Source organism: Engraulis encrasicolus, chromosome 16, assembly GCF_034702125.1.
Source record: "Engraulis encrasicolus isolate BLACKSEA-1 chromosome 16, IST_EnEncr_1.0, whole genome shotgun sequence".
NCBI classification, from domain to species: Eukaryota; Metazoa; Chordata; class Actinopteri; order Clupeiformes; family Engraulidae; genus Engraulis; species Engraulis encrasicolus.
Genome location: NC_085872.1, coordinates 33,700,406 through 33,711,300, shown reverse-complemented (window position 1 = coordinate 33,711,300; position 10,895 = coordinate 33,700,406). Strand labels below are relative to the sequence as shown.

General features: G+C 41.5%; 2 protein-coding genes across 2 annotated transcripts; one reads left to right on the top strand and one right to left on the bottom strand.

The window, feature by feature from the left end:
• Positions 1-79: 79 nt before the first annotated feature.
• LOC134465648 (excitatory amino acid transporter 3-like) lies at positions 80-5,550 on the top strand. Its single transcript, XM_063219422.1, has 12 exons — positions 80-538; positions 1,029-1,169; positions 1,575-1,667; positions 1,847-1,961; positions 2,148-2,190; positions 2,418-2,504; positions 3,332-3,516; positions 3,616-3,723; positions 4,074-4,196; positions 4,322-4,516; positions 4,828-4,962; positions 5,111-5,550. The coding sequence occupies exons 1-12, from the start codon at positions 451-453 to the stop codon at positions 5,235-5,237; spliced, it is 1,440 nt and encodes a 479-aa protein (XP_063075492.1). The 5' UTR covers positions 80-450; the 3' UTR covers positions 5,238-5,550.
• A 1,630-nt stretch (positions 5,551-7,180) lies between these two features.
• On the bottom strand, positions 7,181-10,126 carry saraf (store-operated calcium entry-associated regulatory factor). Its single transcript, XM_063219420.1, has 6 exons — positions 9,770-10,126; positions 9,431-9,609; positions 8,771-9,302; positions 8,468-8,624; positions 8,134-8,252; positions 7,181-7,612 (listed from the first exon to the last, which is right to left on the bottom strand). The coding sequence occupies exons 1-6, from the start codon at positions 9,837-9,839 to the stop codon at positions 7,587-7,589; spliced, it is 1,083 nt and encodes a 360-aa protein (XP_063075490.1). The 5' UTR covers positions 9,840-10,126; the 3' UTR covers positions 7,181-7,586.
• Between the last annotated feature and the right edge of the window lie 769 nt (positions 10,127-10,895).

The following is a 10,895-nucleotide window of genomic DNA, read 5'->3' as shown; positions in this document are numbered from 1 at the left end:
GCTAAGATATGCTACAAACAATGTATTTAAACTATTTTTTAGTTAGTTTTAGTTAATATGCCTTGGTGGTATGGATATTTTGTCCATATTCATGTCAGAAATGCAGGGATTCTCATTTAGTGTGCCAACCTGCTCCCACTTTGAACTCTACTTTTTGGATCCATGCACCTACTTATTTTTCTAAACATCTAGAGCGCAACAATACCCTCACCTCCAGAAATGCAGGGATGAACAGCGGTTACAATTGACTCAGTGTTGGTTACACATTTGCAACAAGAGGCTGTACATTGACTAAAAGCTAAGGATAAGAATTAATGCATGCATGTCAAGTGACAACAGAGAGGGAAGCAGAGACACATCTGCCCATTCACACCACACACTAAATTAAGGACAGCTCCTGGTTGCCATTGAGTGTTACTGGACATACTACAATACATTTCAACTAGAAAGATGCAATGGTTAAAGAAGAAATGGAACTTCAGAGATCTGTTGATGAAAAATCGTCTTCTTATTGCCACAGTTGTGTCTGTGCTGCTTGGTGAGAGCTCTTTTTAAAAATCTGACTCAGCCTTGAGCTTTCATTCTGTGTAGCATTGGTTGTTATTCCCTTTACTTTTGTGTGTGTTTTCTTGAAAGATTATAGTAATGGCAAAATATTCTGTATCGTGAGTGACATAGCTTCCAATGTATGCAACATGTCTTAGGCAGAAGTCAAGATTCAAGATTCAAGATTCTTTTTAATGGTCCCGAAGGAAATTTGTCGTGGACATACATAGCTACCACATACACACAACACTGATACACATGCCTCATACTAAAGGTCCTGCTTGATCACGGAATATCCTGGATGAACCGAATCAAAAAGTGAATGAGTGAAAACCCTTGTCGTGTTATCAGGATATAATATATACAGTATACTGTACATAATAACAAAAGATCGATGTATTAGATATCATTACCAGTGTGATTTTAATGCAGAACAAACACCTCACTCTGGATGTAACAACTTCCACAATTCATTCTGTCAGGAATTGGACTGGGTGTGATTGTCCGGGATCATGGTGCCTTGTCGTCATTGGATACGTTTTATTTTGGCTTCCCTGGGGAGATCCTGATGCGGATGTTGAAGCTGATCATCCTGCCTCTCATCGTCTCCAGCATCATCACAGGTCTGCAGTAAACTGACTGCTCAATCAGTCTTTTCCTTGTATTTCCATGTATGAGCAAATTGAGGGGCAGCAAGCCTGCCACAAATTTCTGCATTTTGGAAAAACCCATGTCATAATCTTCAAGTATAACACGATGACCTAATCCTGAGGAGCCTATATTTACTCAATTCATATTTCTGTACTTCATTCTTGGTCTTATTGATGCATGATTCTATATGTGAAACTCAATAGAATCAAGTATGATGGGTGACAGGCTTCACTCAGGTTTCTTGATAACTTCTAAGGGTGCTGGCCCAAATTAATACTTAGAATCAAGGAAAAGGGGGGCGCACTCAATAGAAAAAAATGGAATACGGTATTTACTCAATTGACTAATGCTCATGTCTGGCTTTCTTCCCACCACAGGTGTGGCTTCACTAAAGTCAGAAGTTTCTGGCTTAATTGGATTGCGAGCCATTGGTTACTATTTCCTCACTACCATACTTGCTACTATCCTCGGTGAGCTATTACTACTTTTTGGCTGAATAAATGACCCGTTATTTATGTATCTGTTGGCTTCATCACTAGGTTATATTTTTTCCCAGTCTTATCTTAATCAAAATCAAAATGTAGAGTATATCTACAAAGCAAACAGTTGCTCTGTTTGCCTATTGGCTATTGATTTATGTAATTTTCAGGAATCATTTTGGTGATTACAATTAAGCCGGGAGGATCAGTGAGCACTGAGGACATTGACAGATTTGGGACTTCACAGAATGTATCAATGGTTGATGCCATGTTGGATCTCATCAGGTACAGTAAGCCTTTGAACTGAACAACTGACTATCAGCATCAGCACCTGATTATTCTTTTTCAATGAAATATGTTATTCACCTTTTGCCTTTTATCCTTGATGTTTTTCATTACCACAAGTTATTTATTCATACCATATATCTACACACCTTTTAATACAACTATAACCCTATATATCTACATTAGGAATATGTTCCCTGAAAACTTGGTACAGGCCTGCTTTCAACAAGTAAGTTCTCTTAAAAGTAAATGAGTAAATGTCTTCTACTAGCCTATATCACTGTGTGTGTGTGTGTGTGTGTGTGTGTGTGTGTGTGTGTGTGTGTGTGTGTGTGTGTGTGTGTGTGTGTGTGTGTGTGTGTGTGTGTGTGTGTGTCTGTGTGTGTGTTATGGGTCTACTGTGAATGTGTGTTATTACCATCATGGTTGATCTTTCTTTCGTCACATATTTTTCAGTACAAGACTAAACGTGAAGAAATTGTTTTAGGGGGGTCAAATGCAACCTCTCCCTCTTCTGTGTCTCACAGAAATTCTCTTCAAGGGGTAAGGTTTATTTTAGCAATATATCTAATAATCATAGCGCAGTGCAAGGAAGAGGCAATGGTCTACATATACTGTATAAATGTGTCTCTTTAAATTAGACTTGCACTTTGAAATTCAATACATTTTCATTCATAGTACTTTGTATATGGACTGGTTACATGATCTATGCTGCACCCACATTCATAAAGACATTCCTTAATAAAGCATGTGTTGTCTGTAGCACACATCTGCTGTGTCTACTCATACAACAGATCCTATCAGAACTGATCAGCACTGTTGTCATACCAACAAATGCAAGTTTTAACATTCAGCAGTTACTGTTAACCTAAACAAAATATGTAATATTTTATCCATAACTTTTTTTTTTTTTACCTCCGCCAAGAAGGTTATGTTTTCGGTTGCGTTGGTTTGTCTGTTTGTCTGTCTGTGTGTCTGTATGTCTCTCTGTCAGCAGGGTAACTCAAAACTTATGAATGAAACTTTGTGAATGTGTTGGAAATGACCCAAGGAACAAATGATTAGATTTTGGTGGTGATCTGTACAAACCGGAACCGATTTAAAAAAAGATTTTTCACCATTGCTAGCCTAGAAATCTAGACGGCCCTAACGCAAATTGAATTGCAGACAAGGCAAATTTTTACATTCTAGTTTTTAACTCTAAGAAGGCAGAAAGACTTAAAACTAAAAATAGTGTGTAACATAGTCAAAAGTTCTATCAAACAGCTTCCTTGGCGGAGGTCTGCACTCTCCGAGTGCATTTCTAGTTTGTTATGTGACACCACTGGTGGTGGAGGATGGCTTAGCTCTGTGACTGTGCCCCTGTGTAGGACAGCTCAATAGACTACCGTGTTGTGGGATCCTACTCAGATGGTATCAACATCCTGGGCCTAATTGTCTTCTGCTTTGTGTTCGGTTCCGTCATTGGAAATATGGGTGAGCGAGGGCGCACCCTGGTGGACTTTTTTGAAGCCTTAAATGAGGCGACCATGAGAGTGGTGCAAATCATTATGTGGTAAGCATCCACTTGGGATATTATTGCCATTCGATGAAATTACACTCTTTGTCTCAAAGATGTTATAACTATCATGGCTTTTCTTTCTTGTGCCTCTAGTTATATGCCTATTGGAATACTGTTTCTGATTGCTGCTAAAATAATAGCTGTCGATGACTGGAGCATTTTCACAAAGCTTGGTCTCTACATGGCAACAGTGCTTAGTGGGTGAGTCTTGCAATTGATAACCATAATATTACAAAAATAATATGATCATCACAAAAATGATCAATCTGATATAGTTACCTTGCCCTATTATCCTATTTCATCCCATCCATCCTATTATATCCCATGAGGCCATCAGGTGCTACAAAAAACTCAGATACTCCCTCTAGAGTATGTGTTGCCGTATGTAGTTTACGGCTGATCAAAAATACTTTATCGTAAAATAATAATAATAATTGTAAAACTGAATCCACTAAATCATTTGTATAATACGCTACAGAGGCATAAGTATTTTTTCTGTGGGTCTGGCAAGCTGATTTGCATGGCTGTGCTGTTGATTGTTTGATAAACAGACTAGCCATTCATGGCCTGCTGGTCCTGCCTGTGCTCTATGCGGTCGTGGTGAGGAAGAACCCATATGCATTTGCCTGGGGAATGACTCAGGCTATACTCACTTCACTCATGATCTCTTCCAGGTAAAAACACACACACACACACACACACACACACACACACACACACACACACACACACACACACCTCTTCCTCTACCAAGAGAACATTGTATACCATGCCCTTGTCCTCTCTCTTGTACTCACAGTTCAGCCACACTACCTGTGACATTGAAGTGTGTAGAGGAGAACAACGGCGTGGACAAGAGGATCACTCGATTCATGCTGCCAGTTGGTGCCACAATTAACATGGATGGCACAGCCCTGTATGAAGCCATAGCAGCCATCTTTATCGCTCAGCTCAATAATTACCCACTGACCATTGGACAGATCATAACTATCAGGTAATATTGTAAAGTACACTCCATGTGGTCTCCAATTATTTTTCCACAAGGGCCAAATTATACCACAAATGAGGCTGAGGGTCAAACAAATCGCCCAACTGTATGGCAACAGATAGCACACATATATGCTTTAATTTGTTTCAACTTCATGGCGGGGCAATTTTTTATGGATGTGGCCGCGACCCACCATTTGGAGAGCACTGGTGCACATAATACAAATGTGTCTTTGATATGGTCCGGATACTTTTGATTCAGATGGTAATCCGGTTATCTGTCTGATTTCTGACCATTTTTATTTCCCTTCATGCCAGTATCACATCAACAGCTGCTAGTATTGGAGCTGCAGGCATTCCTAGTGCTGGTCTAGTTACCATGATGATTGTCTTGACGGCTGTTGGCCTACCTGCCAATGACCTGCCTCTGATCCTGTCAGTGGATTGGCTCCTGTGAGTAAATGACCACATACCCAGAAATGTCACAACTGTTTAACTGCAGTGTACTTTGTATTTAAATGAAGTCACTTCCCATTTTCTTATCTGACTGGTGATGAAAGAGTGATGATGACATGTGGACTAACTGTTGTAATTGCCCCAGGGATCGTTTTCGGACTGTGATCAATGTTCTGGGAGATGCCTATGGAGCTGGGATTGTGGAGAAGCTTTCAGAGTCTGAGCTGGACCAAACGTCTTCTCCGATGCCAGATTACGCTGAGCACGGCTAGGCAGCTACAGAAGTGCCCACAGTGAAGCTAAAGTATATTGGGACATCACAATGAAGGTTTCACACAGTAAAATGCACTGCAGCCACCAAGAAAAGATGTGGTAGACGTGGAGAAGATCCACCTTTTCATGTATGAATAGTGCAATTTTCCCAGTCATAATGAAAACTTGGAATTGAGGGTGGTGGTAAGTATTCATGAAAAAGGGTAACATTTGTGATTGGGCAGCATGAATTCTGAACATAAAACTACAAAATATATTTCATATTGTACCTTTTATGGTTATGGATAAAAATAAAGACACAAATGTAAGCGTTCTGTGCCTTTGTCTTTAGTGTATTATTTATGTCCCAATAAAAACTATTGTCATAGTTCATTTTTTTGGAAGAATAATGTTTATTTGTTAATAACAAACTCACAAAACACATATCAAAAACACGAGTTTAAAACGGTACAGTCTAATGTATGGAGTGAGAAATGGTACATAGAGCCCAAGTAGTGCAGTCTCTGTCTCTCATTCTCTCTCGCTCTCTCTCGCTCTCTCTCTCTCTCTCTCTCGCTCTCTCTCTCACACACACACTTTCTGCAGCAGTTGACCATATGAGAAAAATGACTTGTATGCTAGTATAGTTTTTCTACACTTGTATTTTACTGTAACTGTGAAGCACTTTCAATGCAGCGTATGGTCATTTAAGATATAACAAAGTTCATAGTTAAAGTGCATAATCTAATGCAACAGTGCAATGCCTTAAAGGGGCTCCAGGTAGGATTAAAAGTTTAATTAATCACGGTCCCGAGTCAGCCGATGCTTATGCGAGTCATTAGTAAGTGAATGATGGCTCTCGCGACCACTTCCGCGGTCCACTGTAAGAAAACCCCACTTGCAACTTTTGACAGCGCGGTTCGAACGAGTGTCGTGGGAAACACTTTTCATTTGAAAACATCGCTTTACATACCATATTCAGATGATGATGTAGATTTTGAGACAGGCATGCCATAGGCACAGCGCAAACAACGTCATCCTACATTGTGCCCCTTTAATTGCACAGTTGAATTCAAATGCATTATTACCTCTTGATACAAGCTAGCCTGGCTCTCATGCAGACCCTTCGTGCTTTGTTCATCTTCGTTAAACTTTGTGAGCACGCACTTGGGTCTGGAAATCTTGGACGAGCCCGAAGGAATCAGATATTTCACAGCCTGTCCAATCAGAATCGCGGGGCGGGGTATATACAAGTCAATAGGGTCGTTCTTGACAGCGTTTTCCCTGCCAGGCAGCAAGTTTGCTAGGCAGCGAGCACGCCCACTGTGTCCGCGTGACGCATCCTGGTTAGAATTTCTGTCCGCGATGCAGCATATGGGAGTGACCTCTGCACCGCAGTCATGTCACATGGCATTAAACCATCGCGGCGCAGTAAGGGAAGAGCAACTGCTCTGGCATGGGACCCCCTCCATGCCGTCGGTAATCTACCCTGATTGGCATTCATCTTTCTGACGTAAATTGCGGGTGTAGCCCTCATGCTTGTGGGGCAGTTCACTCGCTGCTCCAAGTAGGAAGCAACGTTTCTTTATGTCTTGGAAAATCACGTTAGAAAAAACTGTCCAACTTGTTTGCCAAGCATTCAACCCCACCTTTATTAGACTAAGCAGATCTCGTTTTGATCAAGCATTTTCCTGTTTGGTTGCGTCCGAGCCTAGTGGTTGAAGTAGTACTGATTCAGAAAAAGCCACGTGGATTCTCCAATCAGGTTCGAGCTGTTTTGAACACACTCACGCCTTTCCAGAGCTAAGCGATTGACAATATTCCAGATGGTAGGTAACAACAATCGCGTGAGAACCAGGTTAGATACAACCACCACCATGGAATAAAATAAATCAGTTTAAATTACACTTGAAGTAAAAAGGCATCATACATTTTCAGGCAATATTTGCGCACAAAAGGGAAATTCCCAAATATTATATTTACTGAAAAACCATGGTCTGTTAAATAAACACTAAACATGCCAATGCAAGCATTGGTTGGTGTCTTTGGAGCTCATAAAATTTGACCACGCAAACCCATTATCTCCATCAGTACAGTTCCAATATCATATGGTGGATATACTGATGCTGCAATAGGTTTATAAAAAAATTGTAAAACATACAAGCAAGTTCATCTACAGCGGATGGTTCAAAAACCACCTAAAACAAAACAAAACAAAAATATTAAAAGATTCTTTTTTTTTTCAATAGCCATAACTATACACCAACACCCAGAATAAAAGCACTGATTTCACATTCAAAATGCACAGTTGAAGTACCATTTCACAAGGAGATAATGTCACCAAGTCCCCATCATCAAGTTCCTTCATTTCAGCGCCTTTTGGTACCACCAAATCCTATGAAACATGAATAAAAAGGTAGATGTTTATACTCAAGCCCATATGTTGGTCACACAATTGATGGTCTATGGTTTTGAAATACAATATTCGTCAGTCAAACATAATTGTATTATTTAGGCCAGGGGTGTCAAACAATCAGTCAATCTGATTGCAAGTGGGCCAGACCAGTAACGCAATTTCAAAACAGTGCAATTTTTTTGCTTCATGTCAGAATCACATTGCTAGTCAATCAGCTCGAGATGGATGTCAGCAGGTTGCTATATCAGGAGCATTGACTGTAAATGGCGAGCACAAAAAGCAAATTCGATCTCAAGTACTGCAAACCTCAAGTCTCAGACTCCTGCAGCACCTTCGTATTGGGCTATTTACTTCTTCTTTTTTACATTCTTAGTTTTTTCCCCCCACAAGTCTGGGGCCATTTTAAACCATCTGACGGGGCCGCATCCGGCTCCCGGGCCTTATGTTTGACACCCCTGATTTAGGCCAACAGTTTGATTCACATGGGAGTATAACTTTACCTGAGGCTGTCCGGGTTCCTGAGCTTGGTGGTGGGGTCCTGGGAGCAGTCGTGTTGGATCCCCAAGAGCTGTGGCCAGGGTTGGTGTTACCCCAGGAATGACCAGTGTTTGGCTGACGCCTATGTTCAGAGGAAATTGTTACATCAGAGCATGAGAAAGACTCATTTTGACTTATATATATGTAATAACAGGACACATTGTATCCACTTGTGACTCAGTAAATATGATTGAGTACAAATAATGACTATACAATACATATAATTACATAGACAGCTTAATTAGCATTTATCTGTTTTTGTTGTACCACTTTGACTTGTCCTGGTTGTCAGCTCACCTTTGACTTCCGAACAGATATCCCAGAATTCCTCCTGTACCCATGCCAGTCCAAAAGCCTCCTCCTGTGCGATGGCCAGAATTATGTGGTCTGGTGAACTGGTCAGCAAAACCATAACTTGGGTTAGGACCTGACCCTGGATAGCCTGAGGATTGACCTGACCGAACAAACAAATAAACAAATAAACATTGGTGGTGTGTTTACAGCTAGCAACATAAAAGAAAATTGTGAAGTGAGTGAAGTTTGATTATTACAGAATGTAGCCCAAGATGTGGTCTCAATAAACTGCAAAGGCTCTATCACCTGTGCCCATGTAGTCTGGCTTGAACCCAGGAGGAGGAGGACCACTCTGTCCATTCTGCCAGTCTCCGTCATTGGGGAAACGCTCCTGCCCTTGGCCTTGACCATGCGGAGGTCCACAGAGGAACATCTTGTACACTCCGTAAGCCAGCAGGAGCAGCACACCCACTACGATCAGCCCGCCAAGTCCTTCTCCCTCCGCTGATGGGTACTGTGGCTGCCCATACCCCGAGCTGCCTCTTTGCTGATGGCCTCCATGCTGATGCTGGTGCCTGTTGCCTGAGAAGCCGTTGAAAAAGCTGGATGCAAACTGTGTGAAGCCACTGGAGCCCCATCCTCCTTGTTTCCCTCCTCCTCCTCCACCCCAGCTCTGGTGCGACTGTCTATTTTGTCCTTCCTGGGTCAGTTCCACAGTGTATTCCAGCCCACAGGAACCCGTCAGGATGTAGGCGTCATCAGGATGGTTGAAGCCTTCACAGCTCACTTCAATGCGTCCAAAACGGTATGCATTGTCCATGTCAGCTTTGCACTCCCACTGAAAGGGCCACAGAAGTAGGTAATAAGGACCACTACCACATATAAAACGACAAATGGCAAATGAATTTGATTGATTTGAGCGCAGACCATTCTGTGTTTGAAGTTACAGTAAACAATGAGGCCTACCTGTACATCAATTCCATCCCATCCTTTGTTTTGACATTGGACCACTTCAGGGACGAAAGATCCACAACCTGCGGATCCCCCAACACACTGCAACTGGAGGACAGGACTTGTGCGTCTAGCGGTGGTATATCTTCCTTTGTACAATGTAAGAACTTGAACATCCCGCAGTAACACTGCCCCTGAAAGAAGCAGTCGCCATGAGCACAATTGAATACATGTTCTGAACTGACACGTCCCACTATAGGGGAGAAATTGTCAAAAAGTCCGCGGTAGGCCTACAAAGTTTCGATAGCTGTACTGTGCGTTTACTTCCGCAATAAATAAGTCGGGAAATCTCACCTTCATTCCAGCATTTGATGTGAGGCACAAAACATAACAGTGTCAAAACAAGTATCCTTGAAGTCGTCATTGTCGTTCTTACGCGAAGAGATCTTTGGTAGAAGTTAGGTGCGATTCATGAGAGGTTTTCACTTAAGATGAGCTGTCAGTAGCTGATGCAAATCCTGTTTACGGTATGCAAGTAAACCGGAAGTTGTTTAATGTTACAATCGTGCACTTCCTGGTTTAAACTAAAACAAAATTCGGCTAGAAGGTTCAAATAACGACCTGGCATGAACTGTCAACCACATATTTGTCAACAAGCAAATGGTAGCATGGATAACGGATATTTGACTTGTCACTGCCCTATTACATGTGTATTATTACAAGTCGTGTTTTTTCCCATGTGTTTGCTTCAAACACGCTTGAGCAGGAAGGGTTGTTGCAGCTCAATGTAAGTCCCTACCGGATGTGAGTCGCACATGCGCAGATGCTTCTCGTTTTTGATGGCGCAGTGAATGAATATAGGTCGACTATCTAAACTCCCACTAGATGGCAGTGTTTAATTGGACAAGTAACCCTTCAGGCTGGCTAGCCTACTTGGTGACACTCCACATGGGTAAAGTAGGCAATTGTGAGAATACACACTAGGCCATCGATTCTCAAACTGTGGGCCGGGGCCCACCGATGAGCCCTGAAGGTATTCCATGTCGGTCTTGAAATAATTTCCTAAAAATCAAAATCATATATTTTTTTTGGTAATTGTCTTTTTATTATATTTTTTCAAAAATAGATAAGAGTACAAAATTTAAAAAAATAATATTTATAACACTCTGAACTCGTGCTGGCAGCAAACTCATAGAGACAGTTTTCACAGAAGGTCAAAATCAAAATCATATTTTTGTGCTTGTTGCTGTTAATTTATTTGAGTTTTATTGTTTATTGGGTCAGATGTGGGCCCCGGACATTCATGAACATTTTAAGTGCGCCCCAAGTTGGAAAAGGTTGGGAACCCCTGCACTAGGCCTATGTAGGCCTATACATAGCATACATACCACTAACCCCCCTTGATTCTTTTTCTATATAGAGCAGCTACACTTCACCTCACCCCACCCCTGCACTACCCTGCACTACCTTGGACATGTAA

Bases quoted from the DNA above. Each gene is read 5' to 3' on its own strand.
- LOC134465648 (XM_063219422.1), top strand. From the start codon at position 451: ATGCAATGGTTAAAGAAGAAATGGAACTTCAGAGATCTGTTGATGAAA. The intron at 539-1,028 runs GTGAGAGCTCTT...TCATTCTGTCAG, and splicing joins AGTTGTGTCTGTGCTGCTTG to GAATTGGACTGGGTGTGATT. The intron at 4,197-4,321 runs GTAAAAACACAC...TTGTACTCACAG, and splicing joins TCACTCATGATCTCTTCCAG to TTCAGCCACACTACCTGTGA.
- saraf (XM_063219420.1), bottom strand. From the start codon at position 9,839: ATGACGACTTCAAGGATACTTGTTTTGACACTGTTATGTTTTGTGCCT. The intron at 9,303-9,430 runs GTAGGCCTCATT...TGGCCCTTTCAG, and splicing joins GGGATGGAATTGATGTACAG to TGGGAGTGCAAAGCTGACAT. The intron at 8,253-8,467 runs GTGAGCTGACAA...CTCTGAACATAG, and splicing joins TATCTGTTCGGAAGTCAAAG to GCGTCAGCCAAACACTGGTC.